Genomic DNA, 21,069 nt, shown 5'->3' with positions numbered 1-21,069 from the left:
ATTTGGCTTTCAATTCCTTCTTTGTGGGAAAAAAATATTCATTTGCCTTTATGAAACTTCATTTATTTTCCAGAGGCTTGATTAAAATTCCGTTTAGTATAAAAAATACAAACTTATTCACATGGCAAAGAATATGGAATAATGTAGCATTCTCTTGGAACTTAAATAAAAATAACAACAATAATAATCCATTAAATAGAATACTTTATTGTGGTGTTGACTTTATTATGTTTGGATTAATGTTCAGATGACTGACTTCTTTGTGCTTTAAGGCACTCCTGATATACTAGCCTCTTTCATTTCCAAAATCTTTTCTGCATGCTATTACTTTGATTTCTGAGGATGTTTTTACAAAATATTACGGAACATTAAATTAGTGCCTGGTTTTTTATCACTAAAAGGCATGGATTGGGACTAAGCTTGCTCTCATGGAACATAAAAGTAGTATAAGCAAGGTGGGGAAAAAAGATAGCTTTTCTTCAGAGACTGAAAATGAGATAGTAAGTCAATGAGGCAGAAAGATAACACAGTTCTGCTCCAGATTGTGGAAAACACCCAGGAGGGGGGTCATTTACCAAAATTGGTACTTGATAGTAGCAGGAAAAAAGGAATACACACAAAATGGTATAAATCTGGGTGAAGAGGATTCATGGTGGTCTGTGAAAACAACGTGTGCAGCTTTAAGCGTACCAGCAGTAGTTTGCATACAAATTAAAAGAGGAAGATCTTTATACTCTTTCAGAGAATCAAATTTGCTGCAATTAACCAGGTAAAATACATATGCCCAAAAGCCAGCTATTTGCTCTGGTTTGGCTACTCTAATATCCTGCTATCATACAGAAAAGAAAAATAAGAAAATGATGATTTCAGATCTTCTGCTCTAGCATGACGATTACACAGCAGCTTTGATGTGGCTAAAATAAAATTTTCCTTTCCTATACTTTGCCTGGTGCAGACAGTGCTATTTCCCTTCTCTATACTGTTGCCCAGGATCCCACACCATAAAGCTTCTTCTGAGAGGATGAAGAAATCTTTTCTGGACGGCAGCTTGAAAACCACAAAAAATACAAACATTGTTTCAAAGGGAATGAAGAAGTGTGTTTTTACTGAACCAAATCTAGTAAAGATGGTATGGTATAGAAAATAATGCGTGCAGATCCCAGATCTGCATAAAGAAATAGCCCTGGATTTTTCAAAAATATTTTCCAGCTGCTTCATATTGTTGTGGGCAAAAGAAGCAGCTGCAGTTCATTTTACCTGGATGCTTAAACAACTGGAGCATACTAGTGAGCATTGCAACACGTTGTTTGCTTGAGGCACCCCTTGCTCAGTGAGAGCAGAGCAGAGCAAAGGCTCTTTACTCATGGCTTGCACACCACCCACATCTGCTGCCTGCGCTGCTCCTCCTGCACAGCCACAGCTGCTTCACCTGTGAGGAATGACCCCTTGTTCATTGTTGCCATGCTCAAAATTCCTCCCCTAAACTATCCAAACCAATAGCTCAGACAAACAAAACAGCTCATTTGTTCAACACCATTATAATTAGTTTTTAAAAACCCATCACATTTATAATTTAAAATTTACTTTCCAGGTACAGAGTAAAAATAACCCTATTCTGAAATCCTTATCTACTCTGATCACAAAGGATCAAACCCTGTGTTTCTCAAAATATTTTGCCTTCTTCATTTTATTTTTTCCCTTTGTTTAAAGCAATTAACCACGCTTGGGATTGCCAGGAGTCACTTCATGAGCTCTGGGGCCTCCAGCACCAGTTTTCCAAGAAGTGGCTGGATACACAAAGAAACCATCAGATAAAGTGGGGGGTGCATGAGGTTCAGGAATGGGGACATGAAACGATGAATGCTTGCGAGTTTACAGCATGTAAAAACAGAGGGCAGCAGTCTTCCTAGTCAATGCTTAAGTATTTGGGATTAGGGCATGTAAGAACACAGGTGACCTACAGTCACCTAATCCTTAGCTGGACAGCCATGCCAGCTCTGGTTATCCAGCAAATCTTAAAAGTTTAGAATTGATTAGAGCAGTGAGCTATTATACCATTTACATCTTTTCTATTTAATGGACATTCCTTGAGGAGGGATGAGATGGCATTGGTTTGCACTATGCTTGTAACTGAGCAGCCAAAATCCCACTACTTTTATATGAACCTGCCAGTGTTTTTCCCCTACCCCTCTTGTCTAATTAGAAGAAATACTCTTTTGTTTTTTTGCATATGAGGCATTGGACAAAGAATCTTATGCAGGATTGTTATTTTTAGATCACTTCTTTCTCCCAAACCAATTTAGTTAGATTTACTTCTTGTCAAGGACACCAATTTTTAGTACTGAATATTACAGTTTTCAAAAAATGAGAAATTAAATAGGAGCAGCAAGTTTCATTATTTATGAAAGATTCATTTAAAAAAGAGGTATTGGATTAGTTTCTGATGTCTTGTCAACACCATCATTCATTTCCCAACTCAGTTTGACAAAAATTAGTGTAAATTAGTACCCAAGTTCTTATGACACGCACTTCAGGAATAATCTGGGCAGGTGACCATGCCTGGGGACAAGTAGCCTCAGAACTCAGAAACCTTGGGGCACTTTGGGCATGTTTTGCCATTTTCTATCAAAGCTGTCGGTCTACACAAAAGCCTGATATTTTCTCTCCTTTTTTCATCACAAGTCCTGAATTCTGTCATTGCAAATAGATGACATGCTCTCATTTATGAAGCTGTAACCTCCCTGCCACACCAGTTACCATCTGATTTTGCTAGCCAGTTTTTCCATCTCGCATCTTTGCAGGAATCAAACTTAACTTTGAGCCCAAGAAAACAAAGAGAGAGAGAGAGAGAGAACAGCCCTGGACATGTTCATACAATCTCTTGCAAACCACCTGCCTTGCATGTGCTCCAATGCCAGCTCCTACACCCAACCAGTGCAGTGATAAAACTAGGATCAAAACAATTTTTGCTGATGTAGGGAAAAAGGAGTTTTTCTATTAATCTACATGAATGAAGGGAAAGTACCAGCAAATGTCTTCCATCTCCTCCTTAAAATTTGTAAATCATACATCCTAACTGTGGACAGTACTATCTTTTCAACACTTTGCACATCTGTAATTTCTCTGAGGAATTAAATAATACTTTTATTTCCCCATATTATCTGAGTTACCACAGGCCAGAGTAATTCTGAAATTATCACCTAAAATTGCACATTTTTTATTGCCTAGGGCATTTGTTCAGCAAATTAATTTTTAATACCCAGGCATACAATATTGAAAAGTTGCTGTTATTATAATTTGCAACTTTTAGTTCTACAAGGGACACTAATTTCATAGCCTCAGCCCTTGTGGACCAGTTTGTAAACTCAAGCACTCACTGTATTGACTTTAAAGGGAGTGTACTCCCAACAAATACTCTATGGGGATCCAGCAGTGCATCAACCATCTCGATAAACACAGGAAAAACTTTTTAAAAGGGATTAAAGATTTTGGTGGGACAGGAGTTTTCAGAGGGAGCCCATGAGGATAAAGTGTTTTTTGAAACATAGCACTGATTAGGTACTCAATATTCTTTGAAGAAGAAATTGCAAATGAAGGATGCAGCAAAAAAAAAAAGTCAATTTTGAAAAGCTTAGCAGGAATTTTTAAAAAGGTTTCTTCCAAATATCTCAGAAACTGATAAGATACAGACTAAAATTGAATACTACTGCATGGTCATTCATCATTGCCAACAGTAGTTTTTAGGCTACTGACAAACTTTTGAATATATCTCACAATAGTCCTCACTTGCATCTAAATTACCCCCCACCCCCAAATGTAAATGCATATGATTTTCACAAATTATATACAGAAGTGTGAGAGACATTAAAGCTCACAATTTGGAAATTGTACTATATTTTCCTCCTTAATAAAAGCTCTGCTTATAAAGCAATGGTTCATTGGGTATTTTAGAAAGAACTCAAGGAAGATTATGTTTTTATTCCTTTCTTGAATATTTTATACTTCTAGCATGCAGTAATTGTGTCTGTTATTTAATTGCTCTCATTTAATAGCTAATAAAAGATATAAATCAGATAGCTTTTAAAAGATACCACAAGGAAGCTTTATGATCGAAACCACAAACAGAAAATCCTCCACTGTATTGCTATTGAAATAATATAATTACATCACATCAACCATTTTTATGTTTTTCCTCGCTTCAGGCACCTAAAAGAGCAAAATGGATTTTTATTCCATTGTGGACAGTCTGATACAGTATTCTGTGCATTGTCCTTTAAAGAAATCAGTCACTATGAACTCTAAAACATTTAGATTCTTGAAGAAAAAGGGTTTTTTCTCTATTGACAGAAAAATACTTTAGCTAAACAAACTCTTACTTAATGCTAGCTATATTTACTGCTATCACTAACTTAAAGCTGCTCCTAGTTCTACAAACTTATATTTATTTTGAATAAAAATCACCCTTTCAAAAATGAGGCAAATCAGTAAGAATCCTCCCTGAGGAAGGACAACAGGAGATGATGATAATGATGATGATGATGATGATGATGATGATGATGATGATGATGATGATGATGATGGCTTGTTTCCAGTATGCTCAAAGCCAACAGCTTCTGAATACCCCAGAGATACAGAAATGCCAGCAGGATAGACAGTGATAGCACTGTCCCATGAACAAGAACAAATTATTTAAATTGCACAGCAGCTCGGATTAAAATCAATTGCAGACTAAAGATATGTTGGACTGTCCAAGGCCAGCATTGCTCAGTTTTGAGAATATTCTCCACACAAGGGCCACTTGCAGAAATATTTCTTCCCTCCACACACTCTAGTGCCAAATTAACACTAATCTCTTTCTGTCAGTCATTCTCCATGGCATTGCCTCAGCAATTAAAATGTAATGTGTGCAAAGAGCAGCCCCAGAGCATTACAGGCTTTGATAAAACTACTTTTTAAGCAAATCAGCATTGCAGATGCACTCCCTATCCCAATAGTTTTAGCTTATTCATAACTGTTAGGAATAATGAGAAGGGAATTAATCAGGAATACTATTTTAGTTCAGCTCTGATTCTTGATGGTATTATTTAGACAAACTGAACAAACTCTCCATAATTCCCATATTGTTGGTATTTATCTTGAAACACAGCAAGTGAAACAAGCATCAGTGCAGTACACCTTGACATCTGAAAAGTTCAGAAAAATATTACTTTCAAAGTGGTATATTTTTTTCAATTCTTTAAGAAATCTTCTTTACAAATAGCAATCTCTGTCTTGCTGATCTATTGATAAATCTAATTATTAAAATCTAATTATAAAATATTGATGAAGGGTTACTTGCCTTTTGAACTTGTAGAGGATGAAAGCCCCGACTGCAACTAGACAAATAACAAAGAGAACCACAATAGCCCAGTAGCCACTGCCTCCTCCAATTCTCTGAGAGTCTGAAAAACAAAATAAAATAACAGTTTTGCACGTCCCCTTTCACATCATTCACATTCTTGAGCACTGTTTTCTATTTAATTGTTAGGTCAAAAACATTATTATTTTTGCAACCTCTTCTTTTTACTCTGTCTTCTTCAGAAAGCCAAAACCACAGAAATAATTGTTGACTTGCTACTGAAGGTCAGAGAACCCATTTTAAAAAAAGAAAGCAACAGCAAAACCCAAGATCCTGAAGATTTAATTATTTGCATACTCAGTGGTTGGGTTTTTTTTCAGAGAATCTAAAGTTATCATAGTAAATGATCACACATTTACTAAGTACATGCTTTTCAAAAGCAGGGCTGTATTAATTTCACAGATGGAGAAACTAAGGCTCTGAACAACAAATGATCAAGGTCATGCGTGTGTAAAGGCTGGAATGAACATGGCCTTCTTTCAATCCCTTTTGTGCTGGCAAAGGAATGTCAGCCCTTCACACCAGCACAATTCTACATTAGCAACTAGATAAAAGAGCTTTGTCTTCTACAGAGGGCTGACAGATAAAATATCACACCAGCATTTACATAAATTGATAGTGGCTGGCTAAGTCTGTTCTCCCACAACACAGTGAAATAAATAAAGAAGGATATATTATGGGAGATAATACACGAACAAAAATTACAGGACATTCTCATAAAAGATTCAAGTCAAAGTTGGATTCAAGTCAAAACATCATTTTAACATCTCTCTCTTCAAAATACACACATGTATGAACACATACTCTCTTCAACCATTTTCCATCAACAGTGAATCCAGGGAGGCAGGAAAGACACACAACAAATGCCCCCACTCTGTTTCCATTTAAGATTTTTCTCCTTAAATTATTGGAACTTGAACAAACATCTGAAAGTTGATCTATTGATAGCTTTTTTAATATATTTACCTGAACCGGAGTCAGCTAAAGTCACTAAGACCCAGTATCCTCCCCTCAGAAAGAAACTGATGTTGTGTGCATTCAGGGCCTGCTTTATAGCTGCTATTCTCTGAAAATACAACAGAGAGAATGTCAGTTCTCTTGTGCTCTGTTCCACTTTGAGATACCCAATGTTTTCAAAAGGAAAACCTCTGGTCCTTTAAATGGTGAAAGCACTTGTCAATAATGAGCTGAAATCTAAAAGAAATTCAATATTTAAAAAGACATATAAGCTGAAAATTTAATAATTTTATAGGCAAATCTTTCTTTTTGATTGCCCAAGTCTTGACATTTACCCAGTATGTGACAGACAGCAAGCAATTTGCACACACCATTGGGTTTACCTGGGTCATAACTCACACAATGCACAATCCATATTAAAAACCACCCATTCTTCTAACCTATCAGAAGAAAACCTGTGATGTCACTTTGGATTTCTTGCCATAAAAAGTAACTACTATTTAATAATGTATTGCATGCCATAATTTACCTTACCTCCTTACCTGTAATGGAATGAATTCTATTTATAGCTAGTTTTTAACAATACTCCACAGAAATATATACAATAATCCATGTGGAAAAAAATCAGTATTCCTCCCATTTTCCTCCAGTGGATAGAGCATAGTGAAATATGGTCTCTCATATTTTTATGGAGCAGAACTATTAAATATACCCTCACATCCTAACCCCAGATGACAAATTGTCTGAATTATACTTTCCACTTGCTTGTGTCTTCAACATGGTCAATTTTCTAAAAGATCAAAGATAGTTTTATACTCTATGCCTTATAATTTGGGGCACAACATCCCAGAGGATGCTAAATTAGAAATTTGCTTTATATCCATGAAACCTTCACAAGTTACTCCTTTATGATATTATCAATTATGGTGCCCATCTTTGACAAGCTTTTGAAGTATAAAGGATAAAAATCCCCATAGTCCCACTCGTATTATGGGCAGACACTATACAAAAGTTCAAATATCATCATTCTTTTTGAGGAGTATCTAACTTCTGAAGCTATTTCACTGACTTTATTAAATTTTTTAATGTGGGAATGACTCAATGTAAGGGTGAAGCGAGCATGGCTTCAGTTACTTCACAAGACAATTACAGCAGATATCTCCTAAGTATTCATCTTGTTGCCCAAAGAAAATGGATATGACAACTCCATTGATTAGGAAGCTTTAAAGTGATGCTTCTATCAATGAAATAAAGTTTCTTTTATTGATCCAGGTTCATTCATGTATTCATGGTACAGTGCAGGAGAGACAGCTACTTTAGGTTAATCTGACTTACAGCCAGTCAATGAAATTTCTGAGATCCATAACTTTTGATTCCTAGTATTTTCCTGACAGGTTTGTAAGGAACTCAACATTTTTGCTTAAGTGATTAAAACTTTTTTTTAAACTCCCCACTGCTGGATTGGTACCCAAATCTATATGAACGCCATGTCCTCAGGCCAAAAATTTAAATCTCATGCGACTCCAGCCAAAGGTTCTGGCTTATTTATTTCACTGATAGACTGATTTATTTTCAGTGCTCATGGGTTTTTTTTTCGTGCCCCAAGGTATTTATTCGACATGGTGCTGCCACCTCTTCAGCTTTTTAAAAAACAAATGTGGTCTTTGGAGCTCCTCTCTAGACTTTCTAAGTTAAGGTTCGTATACCAGCATTTGAATTTTCCACCTTCTCTTTCTACATCCTTTACAATGACAATATTTGAAAATGTGGACACAATGGCTCCTGCATTATAAGAATTTAAAAGAATGAAAAATAATGACACTATTCAAACTCTTACCCACTTATACATCTTGGGTTCTGACTTTCCTTTTTGCCAAAGCAACTCACTGGGAATTTTTGTGAAGTAGTTTGTCTGGATAGAAATCTTCCTCAAGAGCCCCTGCCTTCCAGATTATAGTTTAATTGCACTTTAATTGACTCTTTCAACTGGACTTATCCCACCTGACATTAGACATGCAATAGATGTGCATAAATTAAGCACCCAAGTCTTCTCTGGAGTCAATAATTGGAATTGAATACTTTTGAAATTTCTCTGTTCTTGAAAGCAGGTTAAATCACAGTCAGCTTTTGTTTCTTCCTGTATATATTTGAAACAAAAAGGGCTCTTGTCAGATTGGAATAAAATTTCAGAATTTTCCAAAGGACTCCTCCTACTGCACTGTCAGCTTACTTGCCATCTTTGTTATTGATGGCTACTTCTATCAGTAATGATTCATATTCTACATGACTAACCTAATAAACAGTATTACATCCCAACACTCCCTGTAAAGCACAATAAAAACTCCAGCAAGCAGGTGTTCTCTGTCTGAGCAAGAAATTGCTGCCTCTAATCTTTCTGAAATAATTGTAATCCCAAATCGAAAAGGTTTTCAGCTGAGAACAAAGAGGTTCTCTTTAAGGAAAGACATTTTGTAACTAAGTTAGGGACACCTCCAAATGTGCAGAAACTATTCTGCATTGCTGAGTCCTCACAAAAGCGTCACAACACTGACTTTGAGAATTGGTACGAGCAGCAAGACAAAGCACATCCTTCCAGTGACTGATGATAAAAACCTTCAAGATTCTTTACTAGTAACAGAAGGGAATGTAAGGAATCTTTAAACATATGCCAACATGAGTATTTTCTTGCTAACTTACCAGAAGCTATTGCTTTTAAGTTAATTTATATAGAGTATATTTTCAGGATATTTTTCATGTCACAGTTGATTCTGATATAACACATTCTATGAAAATTTTTGTCATTCAAGTCTAAATCAACAAACTTACATGCACATATCAATAGCTAAAACAATGTTCATTAGGAATAATATAAAAACAGAAATGTAGGCAGCTTTCATAGGAAGCCTGGCTATACATTTACAGCATTGTGTTCTATAAAACAATCAGTGTTGAGATGTGAGACTCGTGCACCTGACTTACTATCACTGCATAGCACAGGCTGCTGTAATTGCTCCTGTCTCCCTTGTTCCTGCTCCAGCCCCAGACACCATAGGTCTGACCTGGTTCATGCTAACAATGTTAGAAATGTACACCTATTCTCCAGATTATACAATTACTTTCCCCTTCCCTTGCTCCTCTAGTTCTCTCTTACAGGAGAACTAATTACAAAACTGTAACTACTACTGTGACATCCCTATAGCCCCATTGAATGGAAGCTTTTCCAAATCATTTGCAGCATGTGATTGCTCCTCTTTAGGCTTTAAAGTAACTCACATGATGTTTCATACACGAGAAAAACATGAGAAAAACCTTGAGACAGCACTGATTTTAACTAATACTCTTTAAGCTGTCTTGAAGGACAGTACTAATAAAGAAATTGAGGTTTAAAGGGAACTAATATGCATAACATTCTGCACTGAAGTAAAATGTTTGTACAACCAAAAAAATCTATCACCATTAGTTTCCTTAAATTATTGAACACATCCATTCCCCACAGGCTCAGAATAAGGAATTTCTTTTAGAAGCTTCACCTTGCTTCTTCAAGAAATGGAAATAATTTTGAAGTGGTAGTATTCTCCTGGCTGAAAACCTTAGTTCATGAATGGGTCTCTACAAAAGAAAAAACCTGCTAAAATTAACTATTTCCTGCAACATAATCAGGAATTCAGACTCTCAGGAATTGTCACTTTACATGGGAGAACAGCAAGGGTTTCTGCCAAAAAAGTAGAAAACTTCATTCATCCACACCATACTCTGTATATTTTAATGACAGACACCTGTTCAAGTACTTGGACAGCTTCAACATACTCCTTTGGACCTTCCAAAGTACATCTCATGAACTCCAAACAAAATCTATTTGGTTTATGCTAATATGAAGAGCTTTGTCTTACCTACTTCTCCAGCTGTTCAGAAACTGTGACCTTGTCTTAAAAAGCTATAAAACGCCCTTCTAAATTAAATTACATGGATTCTTTGTAACTGGCAGGACACGAACTGCAAGGTACAGGCGCAGATCTGGGATCTGTTTCTTCTCTATCACAGCAAAAGTACAAATACAATAAATTGTAAGTGCCAAACAATGTTCTGGTTTTCAACTGGCATGAAGTCTTTTACTATGGAAGAAACATGGTTTCAAAACAACTATGAGTAACTAATGTCTGATTTTCAATCCTGTGTTCACTGAATTTGTTTCTTACAAATTGAAAAGGACATTTTCTTATAAGGGCAGAAAATACTTTCTTGATGCTCTTTATGTTATGGGTCAAAGACTAAGGTACTGGGATTGTTTGGACCTGAAATCTAATTTCCTTCTGAAGACAATGCAGAGATTCTTTGCTCTACTGGATCTTCACAGAATAACATGCATCACCACTGTTTCTGTTTAAAAGACAGACCAATATTAAATATTCTTGAGAAATTAATTCCAGAAAGAAGTAGATTTTAACACAGCTGGTCTGTACACTGTCAAACACAGCAGACATAGCTGCTGTAGCATTCACTTGTATCTTGTCAGGTGGGAGTGAGATCTTTACATAGGCAGGGATCACCTCTGAATTTCATAGAAAGACAATGAGAGTACACCCACTTTTTGCAAAGCAGGATGAAGACTGGTCTAGGCAGATGTGCATTGCCCTGGTTACCTTATCACTAGTTATGCTTCTCTTCTTTTTTGGTTGGTTTGCTGGTAGTAGAACATGCAAGTCAGCAGCTGTGGGCAGACCAGGTTTTACAACAGTCATGAGTGTTTCTTCAGGTATACTGGTCTCCTGTAAAGACAACAAAGGCACACTTTGTGTTTTATGTAAAATACATAAGCAACTCCACATACATGGCTTTTAGACTTCGGTGTTCAGATCCTTAATATTTAAAGGGAATTCCACTAGAAGCTGAAACATGAACAAAGCATATGAACAAAACAAACGTACTGAAATGTGACTGCTCTTTGAATATTGGAAGATCTAAGTGTTGTTATCATATTAAAGTAATTCAGAAGCATCGCAAAAAGAGGCAAAACAAAGAGGTTTTCAGGTTTTATCAAAATTCTGCAATGGCTGAACACTTCTAAGGTAATGTTAAAAAAACACCCTAAGTGATTTAGGATTCTTTGTGGGCCATTCAGACACAGGGTAGACTTAGAAGTGTATATTCAGTACAGCTAACTTTAGCTTTTGAAGGTTAATTAACAAGGTGCTTAATGGACAGAGAGAAGTCTTCCAATGTGAGACTAACACTCAGGTTCAGTTCCTGAAATTGTAATGAATACCTTAATTCCCCTGCTGAAAGTCAAGTGCATCCCTTTGTAAAATAGTGTAAATTTGGCTGTTAGTTCCAAATTTTTCCATGTTTTGTACAATGCAGCCACACAATTCTAATGACCATAACCTGGGCGCTTTCCTCAGCCTTCCTCAAACAGATGCTGAAACTCCACTACACTGTTCATGTACTTTGGCAAATGTTTTAGTAATTATTAAAATGCAAGAGCTATTTTATAGGGGAGTAAAATATTTTTGACTGACACTGTGGAACACATTATGGAATGAGTTTAAGGCGAAAAAAGTAAGAAATTAATTTGACATTTGATAAGGATCTCAAAAGAAAAATAAAAGCAGGAAACGCTCCAAAGTTTAGAACCTGATTTACACAATTGCAAATCTGGGAAATGCAAAGAGATTTAAAATTCAAGTATTTTATAAATAATATCAAACTGTACCTCAGTTCTACTGCCCTCATGAAAGCCAGTGTGTGCACCCTCAGTTGCTGGCAGGGTGTGTGTGCCTGAAGAGCTCTCGAGCTCAAAGTTTCCATGAGGTGAGCTATTGCCACAGCACTACTTCATAGTTTGTATTTGATTTAACCTACAGGATTCACCTGTTCCTAATCCACATTTCTTTTGTGAACATGCTCTAAAAAAACCAGCTGTACAAATTGTGTGCCTATATATTATACATAATTTTCAAAGTTACAGAACAAGCACTGTAAATATTTCCTTTCTGCTTTGTTTTTACACAATGATGAAGTCTTTTATATTACACATGCTTAGCTTCTAAATCTATCACATTTAAGCTACTTAACTCTTCCTGCTTTGCAGTCAGCAGTGTTTGCTAATATGTCTATCCTAATCCCAGAGGGCACTATTTAGTATTAATTGCCAATTAGGCTGTGTTAGACCTAAACTGTCTGTGCTACAATATCATCGTCGCCAGCTTGCACATAAAAGTGACACTAGGCTCACACTTGCTTGATATGTGGCTCAAGAGGTTCAATTTATTATTTTGCTCTGCCTCCATTTTAAAATACCTTCTAAATGAGAAGGTATTAACTTAACCTTCAAGTTTTATGAGTGCAGAGGGAACATGTTAGGAGCAATCTGAAAGAGCACCTTTGCAAGAAGTCGCGTCACGACCCGCCCGATGTCTTCCCTCCACTCCGGTATGTCGGGGTTGTACATGTCCAGGTGCTTAGTGAACTTCAGAGGAAGAACATGAAAGTGATCTAGGAAAACAAACAGAAACAGCAAGAAATAAACCAGATTGCAAAAGGGGTTTGATGGTTTGATAGAACTACAAGGTAAAAGTCTCTATTTAGCACTTTTTGCTGTGCAGCACTGCAGTATCTAGGACCCCTGCTGCTCTCTGCTGTCAGGCGTTCCATTTCTTTCTGTATTTTTACCAACATCATCAAAATTGTGCCCAAAGACTAAAAAAGGAGGAAGTAAAGGAAATAAAGGAGATTTACATACATGTTCTGGGGTCATAATGTTCCCAATATTTTTCCCCTACGTCAATCAGGGAGTATTAAAAAAAGGTCATTGTTTTGTTTTATTTGAAATGATAATGTAGCAATGGATTTTATTCTCGTTGAATCATAAGCATGTGGGGGTTTTTCCACTACATGTTTCTGTTTTCCATAGAAAACAAATACATTACTCTATAAATTAGAGATGAAAATAAGAACAGAAACGATATGACAAAGGCGAAAAACTTCCCTCTTGGAAGAAAAAATAAAACAAAGGTACACCCACAATATTTCTCTAGATGTTGTAAAAAAAACCTGAAATACTTGAAATGGGTTAATCCTCAGAAAATACTGTCTAAAATCTTCCCTTTCTCCCTATAGGATCCTTGGATGAAAATCTAGGGAATTTAATGCTAAGCAGGGATAGAGAATCTAAGGAATGAACAAGTCAAACCTGCCTGCCCCCAATATTTCCAACAGAATTTTATTTTAACATGGCCTTCTTTTTCAAAAGTTGCTTTATTTTCCTGATGGTCAGCACTTTCATGCTCTTGGTATCAGGATTGGCAAAAGCAGCACTGGAAGGATAAAGCCATTGATGTAGTCACACTAAGAGGGTTATACTTCTAAAGATTTCTGAAAACGCTGATGCATTTATAAGTGGGAGCATAAATGTTGTATCCATTTATCTTAGAAAAGGAGAAGGTTCATAAAAGCTCCATTTAGCATAAGTGTGGGTTTTGCCATTATTTCAAATTAATAAGTGTACTAAAAGCAAAAATAACAGAATCTTCTTCAGACAATAGAGATGTATCACGTCTTGTATTGCATGATATCTGAAGGCTTTTAGCTCTGCATTAAAATAAAAGCTTTTCTACTTATCACAATTCCCACATGTGACAGTACAAATACAAATGCAAATAATTTCCCAGCACTACATTTTCCACAGTATATTATGCCTTGTCACCACATTATAAAACACAAAAAAGCCACACCAGGGCACATTGTGGAACAAGAGCTGAAGGGTTATTTAATAATTACAGCAGAGCTATATTTGATCCAAAATCTCAGATAAACATAAAGGTAACAGTGACATATTGTGATAAAAAGCAATTATTTGACGTGGTTTTCAATGCTGAGAGCATATACATAACTAAATTTTCTTTTTTTTCAGAGGTATTTAGACTACCTTACTTACAAATTCTGGGAAACTTACTTTTCACTGGCTAAAATGCTACTTAAACACATATAGCATCTGGGAACCACAGTAGCATTTAAAATAAGTGAAAGAAACAAAATGTTAGAGATTAAACCTCCCATACAATCCCACTGTTCAGCATTGTGGAGTTATTTAGTGATCATTCATGCCTCTAATTATAATAATTAAATCTGGCTTTGGATATAATTTTGCAATAGGTTCAATTGTTGTGGGGTTGGTTTTAGAGGTCCAATAAATATATATATGAAGCTAAAAAGGGAAAAAAGAAAAATGTCTCACCAAAAACATGGACAACTTTTGAGTCCTGAAGCATAGAGCTCCCACAGGAAACTTGTACTGTAACTCGGACATCACCTGTCTCAGCAAACGTTGTCACCAGAAAACTCTCCAATGTAAGCAGTGGCTTTAAAAAAACAAAGAACAGTTGAAAACAGAATTTCAGCAAGAACAAGGAGAACAGTGTTGGAAGAAACTGCTGTTAAAAATATCACCAAAAAATTTCACATAAAATTTAATTTTTTCAATATTTTGTCAAATTGATCAAATACAATTTTCAATATAGAATTTTTCTTTCCCTAAAAGGATCCTATATAATCAGAACAGCAGTCAGATGAGGAAAATATGTATTTTAGAGTAATTGGTTGAATATTAGGTTTTCAGTCAGATCCCACTACATTTAATGGAATCTGAGGCAGACTCAACAGTCTCTACAAGATTATATAAGCAAGCTATTCACCTCAAAAAACGTTAGGTTGTGTCAGGGTCAAAAGGATTAATGCTGACAACTTAGAGCACCAGCCCACTGTAACCTCTAAGGTGGAGCTGAGATACTCTGCTCCCTTATCACATCCTTCAGCATCACAAACCCTTCACGAGACCCACAGTGCCTGTTCTTGCAATGGCAAAGTCAATAATGATGAACAGACACAGGCTGGGATTACGGCAGACAGCACATTCACAAGAAGAAAGTTCACTGCACTTACCTGAAGCATTCCTCTGTCACACTTAGTCTGCCTCATAAAATATTTTACTTATCTGTTATTGGAAAAATTACCTTAAAAGAAATCATCCCAGCTGTACAATAAATATTCCTAAGAGAAATGCTTGGATATTTAATGCTCTAGGATATGTTTATATAGATTTTGATTCCCAAATGAATAACACTAGATTGTTTGAGTGCTTGCAATGTTTTGCTATCCTTTAAGATAGCACATTTATTTTTGATATGACAGTTATTTTAGACTCCCAGAAAATATTTATTTATACAATGAAAAAAACCAAACCAACAACCTATATTTATTTATTTATTTATTTATATATTTATTCATCACTTTAATTTACATCCCATTATTAGCTTGGAAGTGCATAAATCCAAGTTTCATCATTCACCAGTTATGATCCCAAATTCATCCCCTTCTAGAAGTTGTTTTTTTTCACAGGTAATTAAGTAGAATAAATTGTTGTTCTCCCCCCCAAAGAAAACAATTTAGAAATTGAAAGAAAGGGACAAACTTCATTGGAAAGAGATGGAAATAATCTCAGTCAAAACCATTTGTGTACCTGAAGATTGTTTCCTATCCACCAGTAGAAAACTGTCAAATTAGGGTTCTTAGGCAGTATGATGGCTGTCAGGTTCACCTCCTGGTTTCTCCCAATGACTGGAACCACTTCTAAATTTAAAGCCTGGAGTGGAGCTGAACAAAGTTCCAAAAATATCATTGACAAGAATCCATCAATTTATTAACACCTCCTTCCCCAAAAACCTCCTACCTGTTCACCATAAGGTCCTGAATTTATTTTTCCCTCCCTCCTTTCCTCCCTCTTTTACATCCATATTGAAAGCTATGGACATAATTGGAAATACCTAATTTCAACCAAAAAACATCCCCCAGATCACCCAAACCCCTCAAAACAAAATCTTAAAGCAGTAAGACAGATCAACAAAATGCACTTCTCTCATGCCCATTCTTTTCATTCATGTCCAATTCTAGAACACATAAGCAAATACTGCAGTTTAAAAGTGTAAAAGGCAATCTCAGCTTTTTTTTCTTTTTAACTTAGTAACAAAAGATCAAATGAATAGAAATCTAACAAATCTCAAATTGCTAAGGGAAAAGCAGAAAACTGAAAAAGAATGCTGCTGACTACTCATTTTCATTATAAAATATCAGCTGTTAGGCTCACACAACACAAAAAATCTCATTAATGCATGCTTTAAAATAGATGTGTATATCAGGGGAGCATTTATTTGCAAATCAAAATAGATAACCTCTGGACTCCAAAATGTGCCTTAGAGTAAGTTTATTCCTTTCTGAACTACCAAAACCATAAACATTATTATTTGTTTAAAAGAAATGCATCATTACAACAGTTTTATCTGCTTGTAAGTGTTGTGTTTATTAGTGTTTTGCTATTTCACAGTACAATAACTGTGTTGAAAGGAAATCTTTCCCTCAGAGGTTTCCCAGTATATCTTTATCAGAATGTCTGAAGGTAAAAGCTTTTTAACAGTAAATGTGATAACTAGAATTTCTCAACTTCTTCACCTGCACCAACCACCTGGGATACAAAATCACTGTGTAGCTCAACATTCATTCATTACACAGAATGAATACTAACCCACCTATTTCTGTTCCATTCTAAATGTATTTTAACTCATTCAGGTTTTTAATCTCAGTGCAAACTTAAAGATAATTAACACTGGTCTAAAGTATTTCTCTTATCTTGTATCAGGAACTGAGTCACTGTTTGTTCACTTCTAATTCACTTTGACTAAACTGACTGAACTTCTGAGAGCAAGTTGTCCAAACTCCTTTTCCACTTCACTTCACCTGGTCTGTGTGGTGTTTCATCTGAATATAAGGCTCTACTTTCACTCTGCATTTTCTCCAATAACTCTTTAACCACCTACATGAATACAAGAAATGTTGGGTACTTTACAAAATTATTCCTCCAGTAGCATCAAGAGCACTAAAAATGTTTCTTAAGTGATGGTATTTCGCAGATAATTCAGAAATGTTAGGAATTTAATTGAATTTTTTCTTCCTAGAAATGGATTTTCCTTCTGGAAGGATCTGAGAAACTTTTCTGCTTTTGCCATAAATTTGTGTTTCCCCAGAGGAAACTGATCACTTTGAGATATGGTTTTGATCCTGAAGACGGTTACTTTCTTTTCCAAAATTTTTGGAGGCCAAGTTACTTGAATGATGACTGTAATTTCAAGTTTGTTGTTTATATAAAGAGCTGAGAATAATTACTGCAAATCCTTCTGCTTGTCTCTGTCACAATTCCATAATGCATTTGAACAAGCTTCACAGCACCCTTAAGTGTGTACAATTAAGACTAAAGTTACATGATTTCTATTTAACTAAGTTAAAATTTCAGTAGTTTTCAAAGTTCCACTCTATAAAGGTCATGGTCCCATGAAAAATAAAATGCATGCACCATATTTATTAATGTATGTATGTATGTAATTCTTCTTCAGTTCTTTTTATCCTGAGTTCTTGGGCCTCTGGAGTTGCCTACTCACCTGCATGCTAATTCTAATTAATAATTTCTCTTGCAGTTCATTAGAAAGTTGTAGATTGTTTAATCTGGACCAGAAAGTATGATTTGGAGGACAGGCCAAAATTCTTATAATTATCTTGCATTACAGAGTATCCCATGGCAACCTGGCAGAAGTGAAAAATATTTCCTCTACCATTTGCCTCTGAAAAAATTCCCTGGGAATAATACATCAGCTGGAGACTGCTGACTCCTGAGAGCAGGATTCTACAGAGATTCCTCCTTCCATGGTATTCCACAGTGAAAAATGTCCCTTAATGGCTATTAGTGTTTCACTAAAATGTAGAAATTGCAGTTTAATTAGTGCCAACTAATTTCCTCAAATCTTGTAATTTACCTAAAAAAATTAAACAGAGCAAATCACATGGAAAGCATTTACTCAAGCAGGCAGTGTAACACACTTCTATGAGTCTGCTAGTCCCTGTGCATCCAGGGGCAGGCTCAGGAAGGGATCCCATCTGCCTCAGAGCTCTGCTGCCTCTGCACTTCAGCACCAAAGTCCCCCTAATGCACCAGTCATTTATTTGTGTAAAATAACTCTGTTTTCTGCAACTGCAAAAATCTGCTGCATAAAAGAAAAATCAACATCTTTTAGTTTTACTGTTTATCCTAACACAGGCCATATTAAAAGCACACTTAGAGAGTCTTCTGTTTTCCATCAGGGCTTGCTACTGCTTGTCATTCTCTGAAGTTATTCTTGTTATTAGAAGTTGTTCTTGGAGAGAAGGATGTTACACAGAATTTTTTCCATTCATTGCTTATACAGATCTACTATTTCTTTGCCTACTCCACTTCTCAGCACCAAGAAACTTCTAAAAAGTAACAGTGAAGCCCTAAGTAATTTATCTGAGCTCTCCAGAGTTGTCCAATGACTTAAAAAACAAACACAACAGAGAAACAATGAAACTGAGGTGTAAAATTTGATTCTGATTCTTTCTGCTTGGTATTAACAGGAGATTGGTCATTAGCATGAACGTGTTTGGCTTCACCTGCTAATCAAAGAACTGGAAACTCTGAACTCAAGGACACTGACTAGCAAAATAAATATCAGCAGACACCAGACAAGCTGACATAAAGCAGATGGCTCTGTGCACAACTGGTATATGGCTCCAGTGATTTCCATTGCTTTGGGATTAGGATGGAAGACACACCACTCACAACAGAGGGAAACAGACACCTGGAGAATGCAAGATGAGTATCTTTCCCTTTGATGTTACTAGTTTCTGAATTTTTGACGCATCTGAAAACAGGCAATAGCTGTCCTGAATCTCAAAGGAAGAGGAAAAATCGGTTCCACTTTTGAGTTCTCTTCTTCATTTCAGTTATGAGATGACTGAGGTACATTAAGTTTGCAATGGTGCATGATATTCCCTGGGCAGTGCTATTCTTTATTTTGTATCTGTTTGATTGGGTTTTTTCAGTTTTAATTAAGGAGAGGAAAAGAAGTATAAGACAAGTAATACTGTCTGAAAACAAGAAGTCATATCCAAGCACCATTTAAAATTCTATGAGAATTAACTACCTAAAATTTTGATTTAGAACCACTGAAATTTTGACTATTTTTAAAATTACACAAGGGCTCATATGTTTCCCAGCATATCTGTTAACTTGCTTTACACTGCACCTGGAAGCTTTACAAAGATATAGCTTGAAGTATTAAATTTTAGCTTCTGAGGCTGACAAGGGGTGTTGAATCAGGAAGATGGATCAAATCTGAAATTTACACTGAGGCATGGTTGTTATTTAAAAGATTAATAAACCCTCCTTCTGCCAAATCCAAACAAAACTAATTCTGACTTCCTACTGCATTAGGTTTACAAGCCTCTGCATTAAAAACACACAACACTGCAAGGCTGCAGGAGGATCCTGAAAAAATATGCTTTCTCCTAATTGTAACTAGTAATTTTCTTTCCTACTTCATGAGGTTTCTAACAATGGTGAAAGTAAGAGAACCAAAGAGCTGATTTACAGTTGACTTGGACGAACACCACAGCCTCGTCATGCCCAGCCACGTTCTCGGCCCTCACGGACACGCGGTACACGCCAGGATTCTCGTAGCGGTGACGGATGGGCTCCCCTGTCATCGTCAGGTTCACATAGATCGCCTTAAAGCCATCTCCAAGGTCTACCTGGTACTTGGTACTCAGCACATCACCCTGAAAGGAAAATACATCAGAAATATCTGAGATGGTCACAACCAGAATAGACAGGACACATGTTCATAACCTTTTATGGAATCACAGCAGCATTTTCAGCCCCAGCAGACATCATGACCCAATTGCAACAGCTGCAGTAAAACTACTACTGCCATGGCAATTACATCAGTGAAACAGAAGCTGTGTGCACTAATAGAGATAATATCGTGTTTACAGAGCAGGGTGCTACCTTAAAATGATATACCCCAGACCACTAACCAAGTTGTATGGCACAGAAACCATCACCCCTCTCTTAATGCAGCTGAAAAATTATGTAACATAATGGTGCAGGGCAGCCCCAGGTTCAAAAGTGATGCTCATGTGATTGTAAGCAAGTGAAGATTGCTATTTTAGCAATTTACTACTCATCCCATCAGCTTCCAGCCTTTGCAATTATAAAGTAAAATTAATTGGCTTAGACATTCTTCACAGCACCTTCCAGCTACACCTTCTTAGAGTCAACCATGTGGCCTTTAAGACCCAAGCTGGGATCTTCACACAGAGTTGTAGAGCATTACATTGAGCTACCAGCATGCCAAGAACTAACATGCTCTAGTGCCAAGTTAGATGTACGCTTAATGAAGCAGATCACTGAGCTGAGTTTGGGAAATGGTTTATATATCCAGTCAAATAATTCTGTAATGTCAAACATCTCATGGAATTTATAATTCATCACACTTCTGCTAAGTGCTCCTTTAAGTGACACTGTAATCCTAAATTCAGGCCCAAAGTATCACAAGACTGATACCACTGTCAGAAGACAAACATGCCCATCACTCATGTTGTCATGGCATGGTTGCTCAAGAAAGAAATCAGGCCTGTGCCACATGGACTGGTGATTTGGATGCAGTGAAAGGAAAATTCATTTTAGCTGTGAGCAGCAACACTTTCTCAATACTACTGGGAGCACTGCCTGAGAGAGTGGCCCGGCCTCCTGGATCTCCAGCAGTGTGGATATTCCTGCTTGCTTGCCAGAGATCATGGTCATCCCAGCCATGCAA

General features: G+C 36.4%; 1 protein-coding gene across 5 annotated transcripts in view; it reads right to left on the bottom strand.

Annotated features, from left to right (window-relative positions):
• The window catches only part of SORCS2 (sortilin related VPS10 domain containing receptor 2), a 594,699-nt gene that overhangs the window by 14,271 nt on the left and 559,359 nt on the right, over positions 1–21,069 (bottom strand). For all 5 annotated transcript variants that reach the window (XM_033061451.1, XM_033061452.2, XM_033061450.2 and 2 more), the window contains exons 19-25: positions 19,843–20,029; positions 15,870–16,003; positions 14,589–14,712; positions 12,735–12,847; positions 10,996–11,121; positions 6,365–6,464; positions 5,339–5,441 (exon numbers count right to left, since the gene is read on the bottom strand). In XM_033061451.1, coding sequence (XP_032917342.1) covers positions 5,339–5,441; positions 6,365–6,464; positions 10,996–11,121; positions 12,735–12,847; positions 14,589–14,712; positions 15,870–16,003; positions 19,843–20,029 — 887 coding nt within the window. The remainder of the gene's footprint in view (positions 1–5,338; positions 5,442–6,364; positions 6,465–10,995; positions 11,122–12,734; positions 12,848–14,588; positions 14,713–15,869; positions 16,004–19,842; positions 20,030–21,069) is intronic.

The sequence above is a fragment of the Catharus ustulatus genome, chromosome 5, assembly GCF_009819885.2.
Source record: "Catharus ustulatus isolate bCatUst1 chromosome 5, bCatUst1.pri.v2, whole genome shotgun sequence".
In the NCBI taxonomy this organism is placed as follows: domain Eukaryota; kingdom Metazoa; phylum Chordata; class Aves; order Passeriformes; family Turdidae; genus Catharus; species Catharus ustulatus.
The sequence above is the reverse complement of the archived record's forward strand: the minus strand, read 5'-3'. Positions and strand labels throughout refer to the sequence as shown.